The sequence below is a fragment of the Scheffersomyces coipomensis genome (assembly GCF_036884675.1).
Source record: "Scheffersomyces coipomensis strain NRRL Y-17651 chromosome Unknown DFJ63scaffold_7, whole genome shotgun sequence".
NCBI classification, from domain to species: Eukaryota; Fungi; Ascomycota; class Pichiomycetes; order Serinales; family Debaryomycetaceae; genus Scheffersomyces; species Scheffersomyces coipomensis.
This window is the reverse complement of record NW_027042898.1, coordinates 421,144-439,760: the sequence shown is the minus strand read 5'-3', so window position 1 is coordinate 439,760 and position 18,617 is coordinate 421,144. Positions and strand designations below refer to the sequence as shown.

Here is an 18,617-nt window from a genome sequence, read left to right as displayed (position 1 = left end):
TAAAAAAAAAAATATTTTTGTGGTGAGTGAGAGGGGTAAAAAGTGGGGTAGGATAGAATATATAACTTCTACGGATAAATATGTCCGATTCAATAACTCGATTCTAATTGCAAAAATATTCTATATTGGGACATAACCTCTCTATATATAATTAACTGTGTTATATTATGTGGTTTTATTTACACGATAATAAATTACTTATTTGGTTTCTGGAATGCTTTCAACAAGACTAGCAACAGCTTGTTCTTTGTCTCCATCTTCGTCAACTGTAACTTCTTCTTCCTCTTCCTCTTCACCATCAACCTTCTTCTCTTCATCATCTCCTGTCTTCTTCGTAATATTAGCAGACGGTAATCTTTTATTAGTAATGAATATATTAGATACTGTGGCAATACATGCAAACCCAATACACATATAAAATACATTTCTTAATGAATTCATCACTTGTAATTTAACAAATTGTTGAGTAATAGGACTTAATTTTGAAATAAATGAATTATCACTCACTAATTCAGAAATATTAATACCAGCTAATTCAGATAAAATCTCAGCATTAGTTTCCGCTTTAATAGCCTTTAAAAATAAATTCTTTAATGATGTAGAATAAACCATATCACCAAGATCAGCTCCTACTGTACCTCCCATAGATCTACTAAATCCAATCAATGAAGTAACCATAATCGTACTACCAGGAGTCTTTGGTGCCATAATTTGAGCACTAATCACTGCCGATTGCATTTGAGATCCTAATGCAATACCGGAAACAATTAATAATCCTACTTGAGCTGCAAATGATGAATCAACTTTTAAAAGACAAACTAAACCGGCACCAATTGGACCTAAAATACCCGAAAATATAGTGATAGGTTTAACATAACGAGTTTTTTGAATAATAACACTTGAAATCACCGATGTTAATACAAATGAAATCAATAATGGTAAAATATGTAAACCAGATCCCATAGCACTGGCATCATGAATAACTTGGAAATAAAGAGCAGCAAAGATAATTATACCCATGAAATAAGCAAACATAGTACCGATTGAAATAACAGCGGCAATAATTTGGGGAACTTTAGTGATTTCATTAGGAAATAATTTATTCTTGGAAAAATAAATATTCCAAATTACAAATGCAATAATAGTAACTCCTCCTAAGACAAAACATAATATAACTGGTGCTGAACCCCATGGGTAATTAACTCCACCAAAAGTTAAGGCTAATAAAAATACCACAAATCCAGATATCATTAAAAAGGTTCCGAAATAATCATATTTCTTTAATTCTTCAATTAAATTTGATTTAGGAACAGGTGGGTTGAATGCAAACCATAAGAATACAGCCGCAATACCTCCGATAGGTAAATTGATAAAGAAACACCATCTCCATGACACTCTGGTAGTTAATGCACCACCAATCAATGGACCAACAATACTGGCCACAGCGAAAACTAAACTAATAACCGCAATTCCAAGTGGTCTCTTTTGAATAGGTAAGATTTCAGTAATAATCACAAGTGATAAGGTTTGAATACCAGCAGCTCCAATCCCTCCTAACACTCTACCTCCAATTAAAGTATTCATATTATTTGAAAGTCCACACATTAATGAACCAGCTTCAAAGATTAATACGGCAATTAACATGGTATATTTTCTACCGATCATAATGGAAAGCTTTCCATAAACTTGAATGAATACGGCGGAAGTTAACATAAACCCCGATGATAACCAACCAACTTTTGAAAAACTATCAAATTTATTACCTACAGTAGATAAAATCGTTACCACAATAGTTTGATCCAACGCCGCTAAGAACATACATAAGAACACGGAAATAAAACATAAGATTAATTTAGGTCCGGTTAAATATTGATCTTCACGTTTAGTACCATCTCCAGCATCACTTTCAATGAAATTTTTCTTATCAGGTTTAGGAATTTGTGCTTCTTGATCAGTCATTATGAATGATTTTATAGTATGGATAATGGGATAATATGGGAAGGATGACTCAAAATCCAAGAAATCACTATATATCGAAAATTTTAACTCAAAACTATTAGGACATTAAGGTATATTTATACATTCCTCATCTTACACCTTATCAAATAGTTTGAAATTGTCGATTTGCAATTAAATCAAAACAAAAAGTACAAAAATGGTAAATTCCGTCGAAACTCCGTGTGCCCAAAAAAATTGTTTTTTGTGTATGAGATGGTTATTTTCAAATCCAATAGGGTATAAATGGTTCGGTTTAAGCATTGAACTAATAGGGATTCGGGTGTGTATTGTTGGAAGGTCGAAATGAAATGGTGAAATGTCATATATCAAACACATCATGATAATCATAAGCATCAGTTTCATGATATGAACCTTATTGGTTCAACCTTGAGGGTTATAATTATGGCAATAATCGGACTTTTAAACGGGTTTTCCATCCATTCTGAGTAATCACCGAGCTGCGTTGAGATGTCAAATGTGTTACCTTTCGTTTGAAGGTTGCAATTTTGGGAGGAGGTGAGCCTTCCTCAAATAGATCAGTTGTTTTTGATCTTAAATTGATTATTCAATTACTACTTTGTAAAACAAGGGTCATAATCATGATGGTGATCATATAGTTCTCACCTGTGGTTCTTCTCGAATTAGATGTACTTTATATTTTATCAAGAACGGAGTCCGCCGCAAGGCTATCATTATAAATTGCCAAGATATATGTGTCACATATATACGATTGTAAGACGGCTGCCGAACGGGGCTACCAGACGGACCAAAATTTCAGTTTTGTGTAAATTCTTTGTTCGCAGCTCTTCGGTGTTAATTTTTGCTAAGGGTAACATTTACGATTTCTACAATATAAAATATTCTTTGGTAGTACTTTATTTAACACTATGTACATGTTTTTTGTAAACCATATATATATCAATAAGTCTAATATAATATCTATAGGATCTAACTTGAAGTCAGTTCTGTCATTTCTACAGCCTGAGCTTTAGTCTCTTGTTGTTTCTCTTCTATCTCTTCCCCTGATGGTCCATTTTCCGGTTCTTCGGTTCGTTCTTCTTCTTTTTCTTCTTTCTCAGTATCTGAACGACCACTAACTTGAGGTAATCTCTTGTTAGTTATAAATAAAGTGGAAATACTACCAACAAATGCAAAAGCAAGAGCCAACCAATAAACCTTTCTAATAGCATGTAAGATTTGAGTCTTGACAAATATTTGTGCTACTGGATTCAATTCAGCAATGAACGTGTTGTCAGATACAAGTTGATTAATATTCTGACCTTGTAAAGCTTCTAATATTTGTGGATTTGTCTCAGTAGCCAATTTAGATTTAAATAAGTTTCTTAACGATACCGAATAAATGACATTACCCAAAGCTGTACCTAATGCTGATCCAATAGCTCTAGAAAAACTATAAAATGTAGTCACCATAATCGTACTACCTGGGGTCTTAGGAGCTTTAATTTGCAGGCTTATAAGTGATGGTTGAATTAGTAAACCAACAGAAACACCAGCAATAATTAAGAAACCAACTTGTTTACCATTATCACGTTCTAATCCAAATAGCATTATTAAACCCCCTGAAATGGGGGCTAATATAGCAGACGCAAGGCAAAATGGTTTAATATATCTGAACTTTTGAATTGTAAAACCAGCAACAAGAGATGACACCACAACTGACAAAGTAAGCGGTAATAAATGAATACCACACCCTAAAGCACTGTAACCAAGTACAACTTGGAAATAAATTGAAATGTAAGACAAAGATGTCATCGAAAAGGCAAAAATTCCTGTAATAGCTAATACCGAAGCCATAATTTGAGGAACTACAATAATCTCCGTGGCAAATAATTGATTCTTGGAGAAGAATAAATTCCAAACCACAAATCCAATCATTATAGAACCTGCAATAATAAATGTAGCTATAACTGCTGGAGAATCCCAAGCATATTCATTAGCACCAAAAGTTAATGCTATTAATAATAAAATCCATCCTGACACTAATAAAAATGCACCAAAATAATCGAATTTCTTTAATTCTTCTATAAAGTTTATTTTTGGTCTTGGAGGATTGAAGGCCCAAGATAAAAATGCAAATGCAACAGCTCCAATAGGTAAGTTAACATAGAAGCACCATCTCCAACTGACATGAGTAGTGAATGCACCTCCCACCAAAGGACCAAGCACACTAGCAAATGCAAACACACAACTCATAATGGCCATTCCGATCGGTCTCTTTTCAATGGGAACCACTTCACTCACAATAACAAAAGATAACCCTTGTATACCAGACGCTCCCATTCCTGCCACTACTCTACCTCCAATCAATACATTCATGTTTGGAGCCACAGCACAAATTAATGAACCTAATTCAAATATAACAATAGCTACTAACATAGTATACTTTCTTCCGAAAATAATTGATAGTTTTCCAAACATTTGAATAAACGCACCCATAGTCAATAAGAATCCAGAAATTAACCAACTAATTTGACCAAAGGCATGGAATTTATCACCAACTGTTGTCAAAATAGTAGCGACAATAGTTTGATCTAATGCAGTAAGGAACATACATAAGAAAATAGCAATGAAACAACCTATTAAATGAGCACCATGTAAGTATTGTTCTTCTCTCTTGGTACCATCTCCAGCATCACTCTCTATGAATCTCTTCTTTCCCGCTTGGGTTTCAAGATCTTGTAATTTTTCAGGTTCAATCTTATCACTATCAGACATATTGAATTCCTTGAGTTCTATATAGACAGATCAGGCAACGATCTTCAAGAATTAAGAAGGACATTTAGTGCTATTTATGTAGATTTTGATAGTAACTGCGGAAGCTACAATCTAAACATTGTGCTCCGCTTAAAAACCGAAGTGCATAAAACTTTCCTATTTGGGACGCAAGTATAATGATTTCATCGATACGGATCGCGAATACGGATTCAATTACAATCAAATGTTTGATTTGAAACTATTACGTACTATAGTTGAAAGGCTACTTACGATGGGTATTAGTAATCTTCGGCGTTTTTGTATTTAGGGTTTAGATTGTAACCTTTATTACTATTTACAGAAGTATTTCCTAAAACCATACGCAACAATGCAACTGCTTAGTCACTAGTAGATTGCGAATCGGTTCCAGGTTCCGAACTATTTTCTTCTCTCTTTATTTCCGCTGAACCTGAATGATTGTTCTCAGTCTCTTCGATTTGTTCCTCTGCATGTTCATTTTCAGTCGGAGGCAAACGGCCACTTATCTTTGGTAATTTCTTGTTCGTTATAAACAAGCATGCAACAGTAGTAATACAGGAGAACCCAACACTAGTATAAAATACATTACGAAGAGCTTTCATGATTTGTGTTTTGACAAAAAATTGAGCATCTGGTGATAACTTTTGAACAAAGGCATTGTTTGACATTAACAGACTAAGATCTATACCTTCTAATTGTTGCAATATAGTTTGATTAGTTTCATTTGCAATTGCCTTTCTCATAATATTCTTCAAAGATGCAGTATATACTGCATCAGCTAAATCAGTTCCTAGTGCTGCTCCTATACATCTGGCAAAATTAATCATAGTAGTAACCATAATGGTGCTACCAGGTGTTTTTGGTGCACTTATTTGAGCTGATATAACACAAGGTTGCATTTGAAGTCCAACTGATATTCCAGTTATAATTAATAATCCAACTTGTTTTGAAAATGGAGAATCGACTTGGAGTAAAGTCAAAAGTCCAGTACCAATTGGTGCTAAAATTCCAGCAATCACACTAAATGGCTTCACATAATGAGACTTTTGAATGGTAACTGCCGAAAAAATACTTGATATAACAACTGGAATAATAATAGGTAATATGTGCAAACCTGAAGCCATAGCACTAACATCCTTAATAACTTGAAAATAAATAGCTACGAATAATATATTAGTAATGAAGAATCCAAAAGTACTGGAAATAACGGTAGCTGAAGCGAGAATATAACTATTGGTTATAATTTCAGTTCCAAATATTTGATCTTTTGAAAAATATATATTCCAAAATGAAAATATGACCAATATAACCCCACCAAGGACAAAACACAGAATAACAGCAGCTGAATCCCATCCATAATTACTACCACCAAAGGCCAAAGCTAAAAGAAAGATGACACACCCAGCTATTAAAAGAAAGTTCCCAACATAATCAAATCTTTTTAATTCTTCCATGATTTTAATAGTTGGACGTGGTGGATTGAATGCCCAAGTGAAGAATAAAAGAGCAACTGCACCAACTGGTAAATTGATATAGAATGCCCATCTCCAAGTTACATGTGTAGTGAACGCACCACCAATTAAGGGACCCAAAACAGATGCAACAGCAAATACACAACTAATAAGGGCCATTCCCATTGGCCTCTTTTCAATTGGTACCACCTCACTAATAATTACAAAGGTAAGACTTTGTATACCTGCAGCACCTACACCAGCTAGAACTCTTCCACCGATTAATACATCCATATTATTAGAAAGAGCACACATTAAAGATCCCGCTTCAAATATGACAATTGCCACTAACATGGTATATTTACGTCCAAATATAATTGATAATTTACCAAAAGGTTGAATAAGCACGGCTGACGACAAAAGGAAACCAGTGGATAACCACCCCACTTTATCGAAAGCATTGAATTTGTTTCCAACGGTAGTTAAGACAGTTGCTACGATGGTTTGATCTAATGCTGCTAAGAACATACAAAGAAACACACCAGCGAAACAAGCGAACAAATGAAATCCATGAAGATATTGATCTTCTCTTAATGTTCCATCCCCCGCGTCACTTTCTATAAATCGTTTTGGATGGACTTGATTTTCTTTATCAGGTTGAGGATCTGACATTATGATTAATTTGATCTTCCATAAATATTGAATATCAGTTTAATATCAATTTATAAAGATATCTATGATGAATACAAAATTAAAAATGAGGTTTTATAAATCATGGGTGGAATCAATCATCTTAAATATAAAGTGACTCTATACATGACACTATTTTTCTCTCCGTTTTAATTCCGTAATTCGTAAGACCTTCCTAAATCCTAACAAACAATTGAACTAACTTTGATTATTATAGTTAGATTACTACATATTGCCTCCTACGAGAGTGAATCCATTGTATAGAAAGGCATATGGGTATTATTATAAGTTAGATTGAAAACTCTCATAGTCGTCTGTATAAGTTATGTGGTAAGAATTATTACACAAAGACAAAACGCCTAATTGGGAAAGGCTGGCATTTTAACGAGAGACGTAATTTTCTGATGCATATAGTGAGTTTCTAATAATCTACAAATTGGAAGTAACTTTCATTTCTATTATTATTATTACGTATTAAATTATTTATTAATTATGTATTAATTTTATTAGTGAGACCGTCTCTATATACAAAAAACCCCATTTCTTCTAAATTATATTTGATATTTATCTAAATTTACTCTAATTCTTCTTCTTCTTCTTCTTCCTTATCACTAGGCTCCTTATTATCTTCACTCTTTTCCACAACTTCTTCTTCTTCTTCCTTTTCTTTGTCGGCAGGCTTTGGAGCACCAGATGGAGCATCAGGTAACCTCTTGTTTGTTATGAATAATGAAGCAATGGTTGAAATTGCTGCGAACCCAATACACATATAGAAGACATTTCTGATGGCTCCCATACTTTGAGATTTAATAAAATACTGAGTTGCTGGACTTAATTCTTTAACAAATGCATTATTGGATACTAATCTTTGTACATCAACCCCTTGTAAATCACTTAAAATTTGAGGATTAGTTTCATGTTCAATGGCTTTTTTGAAAAGTGATTTTAATGAAGATGTATAAACAGCATCACCTAAATCACATCCAATAGCAGCAGCCATTGATCTTGCAAAGTTAATGAAAGAGGTAACCATAATAAGACTTCCAGCGGTTTTAGGCGCACTGATTTGACCAGAAAGGATACTTGGTTGCATTTGCATACCAGCAGAAACACCAGCAAGAATTAATAAACCAACTTGAGCGGAAAATGAAGAATCAACTTCTAATAAACAAAGAAGACCACAACCAATTGGACCAATAATACCAGCAGCAACACCCCATGGTTTAACATATTTGAACTTTTGAATAAGAATACCAGAAACCATAGCACTAACAACGACTGATATAACAAGTGGTAAAGTATGTAAACCAGAAGCCATAGCAGTTGCTTCATGAATGACTTGGAAATAAATTGAAAGATAAACAATTGAAGTGATGAAAAAAGCAAAACTACCACTGATGGTAAGAACAGATGCAATGATTTGAGGAACTCTGGTAATTTCATTTGGAAAGATTTGATTCTTTGAAAAGTAAACATTCCAAATAGTAAATGCAACTAAGGTTAAACCACCTAAAACAAAACATAAAATAACTGGAGCTGAATGCCATGAATAAGCATTACCACCAAAAGTTAAAGCTAATAAGAAGACAACAAAACCAGCAATTAATAAAAAGGTACCAAAGTAGTCAAATTTCTTAACTTCTTCCCACATATCAACTTTTGGTCTTGGAGGATTAAAAGCCCAAATAAAGAAAGTCATGGCAATACCACCAATTGGTAAGTTGATATAGAAACACCATCTCCAACTGACGTGAGTAGTAAAAGCACCACCGATTAATGGACCAAGGACACTAGCAAGAGCAAACACACAACTCATAACAGCCATACCAATAGGACGTTTTTCAATTGGAACAACTTCACTAATGATAACAAAAGTTAAACCTTGAATACCAGCAGCACCAATACCACCTAAAACTCTACCACCAATTAATACATTCATATTTGGAGAAAGAGCACACATTAATGAACCAGCTTCAAAAATAACAATGGCAACCATCATGGTATATTTTCTACCGAAAATAATTGATAATTTTCCAAATGGTTGAATAAAAATAGCCATGGTCATAAGGAAACCAGAAGCTAACCAACCAACTTGGTCAAATGAATTGAATTTATCACCGACAGTAGTAAGAATAGTGGTAACAATGGTTTGATCTAAAGCAGCAAGGAACATACAAAGGAAGATAGCAACAAAACAAGCAGCTAAACGACTACCATGTAAATATTGATCTTCTCTTTTAGTACCATCACCGGCATCACTTTCAATGAATTGCTTCGATGATTTTTGATTTTCATGATCTGGTTGTTCAGACATATTATATTATATTTGACTTGATTGATCTATTGATTTGATTTGATTATTTTATATTACATCTTATAGGAATTGTTTAAATCAAACATGATTTGAGTCGATATATATAGTCTGCAATATGTGATAAAAATAGCTTGCTAAAAATATGATGCGAGGCTAATACATATTTTTATTTCCGTTTAAACACCGCATCATAAAAAGAAAGGCAACTGCAATTATGTAACTATTTCGGTCGTTTTATTTTTTATCTTTATTATTCTTGATTCCGTACACGGTAACGAATTATTTATATTATTATTTGAAACATCTAAGCAGATTTGCCATCGATAGATAGATTGAGGTAATCAATAACGCGTTGAAATTAGTGACTCGAATGTATATTTTTGCAATGGTTTCCTTTGCAAGTTAATTTTTTACCAACTCTGAGTATCTAACTAAGAACCGCCTTTGCAGACGGATCTAAGTCCATATTCAGAAGCTTTCTACAATTACTAAATCTATTACTAATTGCAAGATGTTGGAATAAAGTTGCAACCAAACTCAAAACAACAATGAAGGGCTTTACGGCTGTACGCCGCTCAGGAGGAATTAAGATGTTCGTTTAAGTTCCCCATTGGGAAATCTTCGCCGGTTGGACGGAAATTAAACATTTTCTTTCTCAGAAGCGCAAAAAAAGGCGGTGATAATTATTAATTTTTGAAATTAAAATCTATAGCGAAGACATGCAAAGATTATATCTACCAGAGGAGAATAGAGGACCGTATTTCATTATTAGTTTATCGTTACGTACCTTTGGTATTGCACTGCAAAATTTACGATGTATTATTAATCATAAATGGATTTAACGTAATTATAGATTTAATTATGTTTCTAAAGGGAAATGATGCCATCTCTCAATGAATCTTCCATAGAACTTTAATAAATTCCTCTCTCCCGCTTCGGATCTCCCCAATAATTGACCTTTAGTATCATTCCAATCATGGAACTGAATCTTTTGCCACTCTTTTAACTTATCTTCTTTAGTTAAGCCTAAACGAGCCAAGGTAGGAGAATTCAACACTTCAGGATCTAATTCACTTTCATTACTTGGATTACAAAAATAGATTATGATTAATCTATTAAAACCAACTTGATCTCTAGGAGGTTGAACAACTCTATGTAAACAAGCTTTGAAATGTCCACCAGAAATAAATTCAAGTGCATCACCAATATTAACAATCAATGAATTTGGTCTATGATTAACATACCTCCAATTACCACTGTAAACATCTTTAATTTGTAAACTTAAAATTGGTTGTGAAGTTATAAATGTTAAAGCACTGATATCCAGATGTCCTCTTAAGTACATATTTTCAGTTTCTTTTAAACTGGTTTCTTCATCATATGGTTGATAAAGCATTAATCTACCATGACTACCTGAAGTATCTTGATTAGTACCTGAATTCTTAAAATAATGGTTTAATAAACTACCTTCTGGAATTTTAAGGATTAAATCACATAATCTTAAAATTTGTGGTAAGATAACGCGATGTAAATAATTATAATAATCAGCAATTTCTTTCAAATGGGCTTGAAGTAATTCAGGATGTCTTTCAGGATGATTTAAAAAGTCATCATGATAAGTATCTCTAACATTATAAAAATCAATTGAGTCTCTAACTCCATTCTTGATAGCCCAGTATCCCTTTGGTTTGAATCCTTGACCTCTTTCACCACCAATGTTACCAGGTTTTTCGTCCTCTTTTCTTGCTGCACTAGCTAAATACTTCAATTTCTCTTCATGAGGAATAGTCAAAACACTTTGACTAACCGCTCTTAAATGTTCAATATGATCATTATCGATACCAAAATTAATGATATTGAAAAACCCATATGTTGTCACTGAACTTTCTAAAATGGAAGCTAACTTCTGTCTACTTTCTAAGCCATCTTCACCTTCTCTAAAAAGAGATAAATCAATTGCAGTCAAAGTTAAAGGATTGACATCAATTGATGTTGGTTGTGGATCAACAAATGGTCTAACGTTGTACTTCTTATCAATTTCTTCAACACTGAGAGTCATTTTTCTTTAATTAGTCCAAATTAAGTGTTTACTAATCACACCTGGGAAAGATCAACTATAATTGAAATTAATATTTATATTTGGGCACAATTTTGTAAACCTATATAATGACTAATTGAATGTGGAAATTTGTAATCAAAATAGTTATCCGAGCCACTAATCGGATTGCTTAAATATATCTCTTTAATTTAACACAATTGGGAGAAGATAACAAAGAGGGGATGCTCAAGCCTTACATATACGTATTAGCTGTTATACATACCAGACCAGAGTGGTATGTAAGGGTTAGTTAATGAGTAATTGTAATTGAGAAAAAAAAACTGTGGATTCAATTTTTGTTTGTGTCACTTTTCGCAATTTTCAAAATCTCTCCTTATCAGATCACATGGATGGTAAGTACTAGCCACTTATAATTGACCGTATTGTTGCATCTTTGAGTTACCGGAAGAATATAACAAATTCTAAATTCTTCGGTTAGGTATAAAAGGAATGGTAATTCTCGTAAGAATGAATCTAGGGAAATATGTATTACTTGATAGTGATAATAACAGATCGCACTCTAGAATGGTATGCTTACCTTGGTTCATACCGCAATATCGTGAAGTAGAAGACGACGTTGAATCAATCAGTGAAAGAGATGGGTTGTTAAAAACAAGCAATGATGATAGTTCAATTCAATTGGATGAATTTGATGGAAAGGGAGATACTAACAAAGTAGTAATTAAAGAGTATAGGGATGAAGCTAATAGACCATGGTGGAAATTCTTTGATGAATTCGAATATCGTTTAACTCTGGAACAACAGAATAAAGAACACTTTCAAAAAGAAGACTGGTGGAGATTCAGATGGTTCAATAAATCATTAACTCCAGAAGAAAGAAAATTGTTAATTAAATTGGATTTAACTGTTGGTGTGTATGCCTTATTGGGTTATTGGGTTAAATATCTTGATTCAGCTAATTTAAACAATGCTTATGTTAGTGGATTGAAAGAAGATATTGGTATGAAAGGAAATGATTTGATTAATACTCAAGTTATATTCCTTATTGGTAATATTATATTTGAATTACCTTGGATGTTTTTATTGCCTAGAGTTTCATTACCATATTTCTTATTTGCTGCTGAAATTATATGGTCATTATTTACGTTACTTACTTATAGAGTTCGTAATACTGGTGAATTGCAAGCTTTCAGATTTATAGTTGGTGCTGCCGAGAGTCCTTTCTTTGTTATTTTCCATTATTCGGCTGCATCTTGGTATAAGCCTACTGAAATAGGAACTATTGGAGCTATATTCTACTGTGGTCAATTTATAGGGGTATTAACTAGTGGATTATTACAAGGAGCTGCATCAACTATTAAAGGATCATTGAAAGGTTGGCAATATATGTTTATTATTGATGGATCAATCTCATTCTTTGTGGCATTACTTTCATTCTTTTTACAACCCGGTACACCTCAGCGGTGTTATTCTATTTGGTTCACAGATGATGAAATCAAGCTCGCTAGAAGAAGAATGAAAGCAAATGGAACTGATACTTCTCACGATGTCAAATCCTTTTTTGATAAGGATACTTGGAAGAGTATTATTACATCATGGCATGTTTGGGTTTTAGGATTCTTACAAATGATGGGATTCAATACTAATAATACCTCAAGTGGTTCATTTGCATTGTGGTTAAAGAGTTTAAATAGATACTCCACCAAGGAATTAAACTATCTAACTGCTATTCCACCTGCATTAGGAGTGATTTGGATTATGATAGTTTGTGTTGGAGCTGATGTAACTAAGAAAAGATTCGGAATGATATTCTTTAGTTTCATAATGAATTTTATAGCTAATATCATATTAGCAATTTGGCATGTACCAGAAAGAGTTAAATGGGCTGGATTCTATTTAAGTTATTGGTCATGGAGTCAGAGTAGTGTGTTTAATCCTCTAATCAGTGATATTTTGAGACATGACAATAATCAACGTGCCATCAAATGGATGGTTATTTACATATTAGGACTTCAATCAAGTGCTTGGGCTTCAAAGTTAATGTTTGAAACTACAGCTGCTCCTCAATTCACAGCCGGATTTTCAACTTGTGCTGCCTTATCTGTTGGTTTTAATTTATTATTAACAGTGGCTTATTATTATTATAAGCGAGACGAAAGAAGGAATGCTATCAAAAGTGGAATATTTTTATATAATTCTAAGACAGGATACATTCCAGAACAAATAAAATTGAATGATTCATCGCCTTCTCCATCTATTGCTAAACAAAATTATATTGTGGCTGTGGAGCTGGACGATCAACATTCTCATTGAATAGCACAGATTTTATAAAGATATAGTTTTTATTTAGTAAAAGTATATTATAATTCTATCAAAGTTTATGTAAAGAAATGAACTTAAAGTTTTGCCTTGGCATCGTATACTTGTTGAATTGTATCAGTGACAATCTTATCTAAAGAGATAAATTCAAATTTTAATAAATTTCTAGTTTGAGTATTATCAACTGTTGCCAAGGTCTTTATATCAGTTGGACCTGAACCTGGAGTACCAGTAGGGATTTTTGATTTTAATTGAGGGAACTTTTCATTAATGATATCTAACATCATTTGAACACTGAAATGGCCATTAGTCATGAATACACGTTTGCCAATCAATTCTTCTTTTTCAATAGCATATAAATGAGCCTTTGCGACATCTCTAACATCGATGAATCCACCTTTATCATTATCAAATGAATCATTAGGACCTATTTTGATCAAGTTATGAATTAATTCATTTGAAACATTTAAAGTAGGTTTAACTTCATTTAAAAATGCTTGTGGACCGAAAACATAAACAGGATTAACTGAGATTAATTTGAAATTTGGTTTCTTTTCTTCCAAGAATTTCCAACTTAACTTTTCAGCAAATGATTTAGCACCATAATAAGCTGAAACTGCGTTCTTCAATGAATCTCTGTAACTAATATCATTCCAACTTTGTTCATTGAATGAAAGTGATGAATTTTGTTCATCATCAGCAGAGTAAATGGCAGCATCAGAGGAGGTAATCACAACTTTTTCAATACTTGGTTGAAACTCATAAACTGAATTCAAAATGTTTTCAGTACCTTTTATAGCTGGAATGATTAAATCATGTTCAGGATCAGTCGTATCATAAGTGAATGGTGATGCAGTATGTAAAAGATATTTAATATTTGGATTTGATTTTAAGGCTTCATTGAAGGCACCTTCGGCAGTGATATCTGGAACAATTTCATACTTGAAGTTATTTGATTTCAAGTTTGCTTTCAATTTCTCTCCTTTATCAGCAGATCTAACGGTACCAATAACGTAATAACCATTAGAAATGAATAACTTGACAATGTGTTGAGCAATGAACCCGGAAGCTCCAGTAATGAATACTTTATCTACCATTCTTCTTGATAGTATTTGTATGGATCAGAGAAATCTTTAACCGCTAATAACGTTGATCAATTTGTTTAATTGAAATGTAAGTGGATCAAAATGTTGGTGATGAATTACATGTAATTATATAGTTCAATTTAAATTATTCAATTATTTTTCATCAACGCAAACGATTGCCTAATTAGGTTTATCTAAGATGCGATTATTTTAGCGCCAGAAACAAGTAAAAAAAAAGGCTAGCAATACAAAAAAGGTTTGAGATAACCGCTAATGAGGTGAGATTTTGCAACTCAGGCATCGATTACAGATGTTAAAAAGTTTTAAACATATATTTTCATTATTTATTCTATGGTTATCTAAAGATGCGTATATATATAAAAATACAAAATGAGAAATAAATGCAATGAATGTTGAGCGTGTTGAGTTTTTGTTCTAAAGAATAGTTAGACAATTTCTTGATTTACGTACCATCTTTCGTTATCGACTAATCTATTATTGATATCATTGAAATAGTCCCATGGATCTTTTCTAAACAATGGTAATTCCTTTAATTCATCAAATTCAACTTCCTTACTCTTTAAAAGTTGATCACGATGGATACATTCCAGTAAGATATTATATTCATCTTGTAAAATATCACTCTTACAAGCCCCTTCGAAGGTTAAACTGTTGTTGAATTTATCAAATCTCAGATGATCCAAAGAAGGAGCATTCTTACAGATACTATCAGGAACCCACATTTGAATATCAGTTTGATAGTTATGATTTTGGAAATGTAATTTTGATGAGATTGATTCCTTACCGTATTTTCTGGAAAGAATTTGAGTAACGTTATGAGGAATAAGAACTGGTGAGCCTTCGAAATATGATTGTTGTAAAGGTAATAATTCATCAATGGTATGCCAGTTCCAATTTTTACAGTGAACAAACATAGTGGTTAAATCACTTGAACCTTCGATTTTATCATAGATATCACTAGGAGGTTTGAAGTTTGAATGACTTAAAGCAGTAAGATCAATGTAGATACCACTATTAATATCAATAAATCTTGCATCGATGAAATTTTTACCATTACCTTGTTTAATATATGTTGGACTAACTTCTAATAAATATTTTCCGTTACCGTATCTTGGATTTTCAATGATTAAAGATTGATTGAATTCTCTGGCTAATCTATCTAATTGAACAATAGGCATTTGAATATCAACATCTGTATCCCAAGGCATGTTAACACCATTGTATTCCCATCCTAATAAATTTCCGTAATTAATCCAAGATACAAAATCATTAGTTTTGGCAAATTCAAACCAAACTCTAATAATATGGTGGACGATACTTTGACGTTCTCTATCTCCAATGAATCTTTTAAAGAATGGGTATGCTAAATGATGGGATCTACCTGTTACAATATCAGTTATGATCCAAGGATATTTGAAATAACGACCTGAATTATCAGCGGCATAATTATTGGAGTATTTTAAAAATTGTAAATAATTTAATTCTTTTTCACTAATGGATTTATCATTTAATTTATTTTGTAATTTGAAGATTTCTAAATCTGGATTGAATATGAAATCTTCGACATCAATGTCAATTTCATCAGCAAATGATTTTTTGTATGGGGTAATTTCAAATTTCTTTTCAGGAAGCTTTTCATATTTAATCATTTCTGAAATTAACTTTTGTTTGGAGAGATCAATATTATTAACGTGATCACCTCCGATTATAGTATAATCTAATCTTTTCTTTCCAATAACTGGAATAGTAGTCATAGAATCGTCATTCATAAGATAAATATTTTGAGGAATCTCTTTTAAACAATAGAGATTAGTGGTACTTCTTAAAACTTTTTTATCATAACTTTCAATCCAGTAACCATCAACACTAGCAAATTGTTCAATGATTGAATCACATTTACCACTTGGTTCTTGATGTCTATAAGGATTTAAGATTTTGTTACCTGGAGATAAATCAGTCCAATCATCCCAATGAAAGAAAATCCCATCTGAATTACCGATATTTTTAGGATTTGGCTGATTGTTTAAATAAGAATATAATGCAAATAAAGGAGAACGAGGATTGAAATCGGAATCACGTTGTTGTTTTAAAGCTTGAGTTTCTAATAAAGTTTGAATGGCTTTAGTATTAACCGGGAATGATAATGAAAAGTCAAATATTTGGAAATTAAATGAAATGAATAAAGTAGTTAAAAGGATTAAACCAATGAATAAATTCTTGAGTCTTTTATTATAAAATTTCGGTAGCACCATATTGATTAAACTGTATTTCTAGAAGGGAATATGAGTATTATAAATGTTTTAATGCAAAAATGAAAATGAAATAAGATATTTTAAATGATTGAATGAAATGAAAGTATTAACTATTAATATGAGATATTCTTTAATGTGAAGTTCGATATATTATTATAATAAGGAAACTTTAGTAGAGAATGGTATGAATCGTTAACTTCGTTAGAAAGATATTGGAACGAATGAAAGTGTTATATTACTAATATGAATAAAGATGAAACAAGACTGTTATCAAAAACGATATAATATAGTAAATCTCAAACTTTGAAGTGGGGGAAAGTTGGCGAGTTACGAGGTTAAACCTTAAAAGCTTATTGCGAAAACTTGATTGCAAGTAACTAGATACGATTTTAACTCGAGAAAATGAGAAGCGAAATGAAAAATAGAATGAAAGTAAGTAATGAAATGGACTTGTTATAAGTAACTATGAATATAAAATCTACAAAATTGACAATTCCCTACAACTATATATAATTGGAATCGATATCCATATTTATATGAGATTCGAAATTTTTATCAAGCAGGAAAATTTGAAGTGTTTATTATTTTTTGCCGTGCAGAAAAAAAAAAAATATTTATTTTCTTTCTTTTTTTTTTTTTTTTAACATTTATCTTTTCAGACATTTTTTTGATTATTATTTGACATTTTTATATGCTATAGCCCTTTCTAAGCTTCGTTTGGTTAAGAATTATGTAAAGAAATTCTCCGTTTATAATCATTTATCTTGTAGCAATCGTCTGACATACCTTGCTATTATGCGATATAAGAAGCTTTCCAACAATGCCAACATTATTCAACAACCTATTGATTTCTTTTTATGATTGTTATGGAATGATTTGGTCACACTAGTTGTAACCAAAATGAAATTATTACCACTAAAAAATGGACTGAAATTAAGCATTAAAAAAAAAAAAAAAAAAGGAAAATTAAATAAATTAAAAAAAAGAAATTCATAAAACTTTTTTTATTCGTGTTTAAGTGGAGGAAGATGACTATTAATCTATGTCAAAACATTTTGACATAATGGAAAGTATCTTTTGATTTCCTTACACATATGTAATCCTTGACCCCCAAGGTTTTAGGTTCATGTTACTTTATACAAGCCAAGCCAAGCCTTATAGTAAGAAAGATAAGGTAGTGTAATATTGAAGATGCCGACACTTTCTAAATTGGACATTAAAAAAAGATTTTAATTTTAAAATTATAGATGCGATTACTTAATCGCAAGTTAGTTCAGCAAACATTTAATTTAATTTCTTAAAACAGACATAGATCCGCCATCACCATCGACAGCAAAAAAAAAACCTTAAAAATAGGAGAGAGACGATACTTTAGCCTCGCGAGATATGAAAGTTTTTGAGGGGTGGAGAAAGGAGGAGTTGGATGGAGGTGACGACATTTTCCCCCTATAGGAGAAAAAAAAAGGTTGAGCAATACCTTAATTATCCCTTTAGAAATTATCAGTAAATGCAACATGTTAAACCATCCTTACGGGACAATTTTTGTCTTACTCCACATTTACTCCTTAGTCTGATAATAGTCTTGATCAGTGGTTCTAGAGTCATTATCAGTTCAATCAATATATATCAAATCGTATCAATAATCAATAAAGCATAGCCCGCAAATAGTGGCGT

The 18,617-nt window shown here is 32.2% G+C and overlaps 9 protein-coding genes across 9 annotated transcripts; 1 reads left to right on the top strand and 8 right to left on the bottom strand. All coding sequences in view use genetic code 12, as the record gives it.

Annotated features, from left to right (window-relative positions):
• Positions 1-198: 198 nt before the first annotated feature.
• On the bottom strand, positions 199-1,959 carry DFJ63DRAFT_337426 (MDR family MFS transporter; the record flags this gene model as incomplete). Its single annotated transcript, XM_064908549.1, has 1 exon — positions 199-1,959. One exon carries the CDS (start codon positions 1,957-1,959, stop codon positions 199-201), a length of 1,761 nt encoding a protein of 586 aa, XP_064760046.1.
• Positions 1,960-2,044: 85 nt separating this feature from the next.
• On the bottom strand, positions 2,045-2,502 carry DFJ63DRAFT_237795 (uncharacterized protein). The gene has a single exon (XM_064904286.1). It carries the CDS (start codon positions 2,359-2,361, stop codon positions 2,131-2,133), a length of 231 nt encoding a protein of 76 aa, XP_064760045.1. The 5' UTR covers positions 2,362-2,502; the 3' UTR covers positions 2,045-2,130.
• Positions 2,503-2,946: 444 nt separating this feature from the next.
• DFJ63DRAFT_315332 (MDR family MFS transporter) lies at positions 2,947-4,734 on the bottom strand (the record flags this gene model as incomplete). Its single annotated transcript, XM_064906532.1, has 1 exon — positions 2,947-4,734. The coding sequence occupies one exon, from the start codon at positions 4,732-4,734 to the stop codon at positions 2,947-2,949; it is 1,788 nt and encodes a 595-aa protein (XP_064760044.1).
• A 377-nt stretch (positions 4,735-5,111) lies between these two features.
• On the bottom strand, positions 5,112-6,875 carry DFJ63DRAFT_315331 (MDR family MFS transporter; the record flags this gene model as incomplete). The annotated part of the gene is made up of 1 exon (XM_064906531.1): positions 5,112-6,875. One exon carries the CDS (start codon positions 6,873-6,875, stop codon positions 5,112-5,114), a length of 1,764 nt encoding a protein of 587 aa, XP_064760043.1.
• Positions 6,876-7,350: 475 nt separating this feature from the next.
• DFJ63DRAFT_237872 (MDR family MFS transporter) lies at positions 7,351-9,637 on the bottom strand. The gene has a single exon (XM_064904293.1). The coding sequence runs from the start codon at positions 9,205-9,207 to the stop codon at positions 7,468-7,470; it is 1,740 nt and encodes a 579-aa protein (XP_064760042.1). The 5' UTR covers positions 9,208-9,637; the 3' UTR covers positions 7,351-7,467.
• Positions 9,637-11,510, bottom strand: DFJ63DRAFT_237790 (uncharacterized protein). The gene has a single exon (XM_064904285.1). It carries the CDS (start codon positions 11,264-11,266, stop codon positions 10,067-10,069), a length of 1,200 nt encoding a protein of 399 aa, XP_064760041.1. The 5' UTR covers positions 11,267-11,510; the 3' UTR covers positions 9,637-10,066.
• A 320-nt stretch (positions 11,511-11,830) lies between these two features.
• On the top strand, positions 11,831-13,579 carry DFJ63DRAFT_315328 (major facilitator superfamily domain-containing protein; the record flags this gene model as incomplete). The annotated part of the gene is made up of 1 exon (XM_064906530.1): positions 11,831-13,579. One exon carries the CDS (start codon positions 11,831-11,833, stop codon positions 13,577-13,579), a length of 1,749 nt encoding a protein of 582 aa, XP_064760040.1.
• Positions 13,580-13,620: 41 nt separating this feature from the next.
• Positions 13,621-15,006, bottom strand: GRP1 (Grp1p). Its single transcript, XM_064904284.1, has one exon. It carries the CDS (start codon positions 14,680-14,682, stop codon positions 13,663-13,665), a length of 1,020 nt encoding a protein of 339 aa, XP_064760039.1. The 5' UTR covers positions 14,683-15,006; the 3' UTR covers positions 13,621-13,662.
• Positions 15,007-15,116: 110 nt separating this feature from the next.
• On the bottom strand, positions 15,117-16,943 carry DFJ63DRAFT_290196 (uncharacterized protein; the record flags this gene model as incomplete). Its single annotated transcript, XM_064905290.1, has 1 exon — positions 15,117-16,943. The coding sequence occupies one exon, from the start codon at positions 16,941-16,943 to the stop codon at positions 15,117-15,119; it is 1,827 nt and encodes a 608-aa protein (XP_064760038.1).
• Between the last annotated feature and the right edge of the window lie 1,674 nt (positions 16,944-18,617).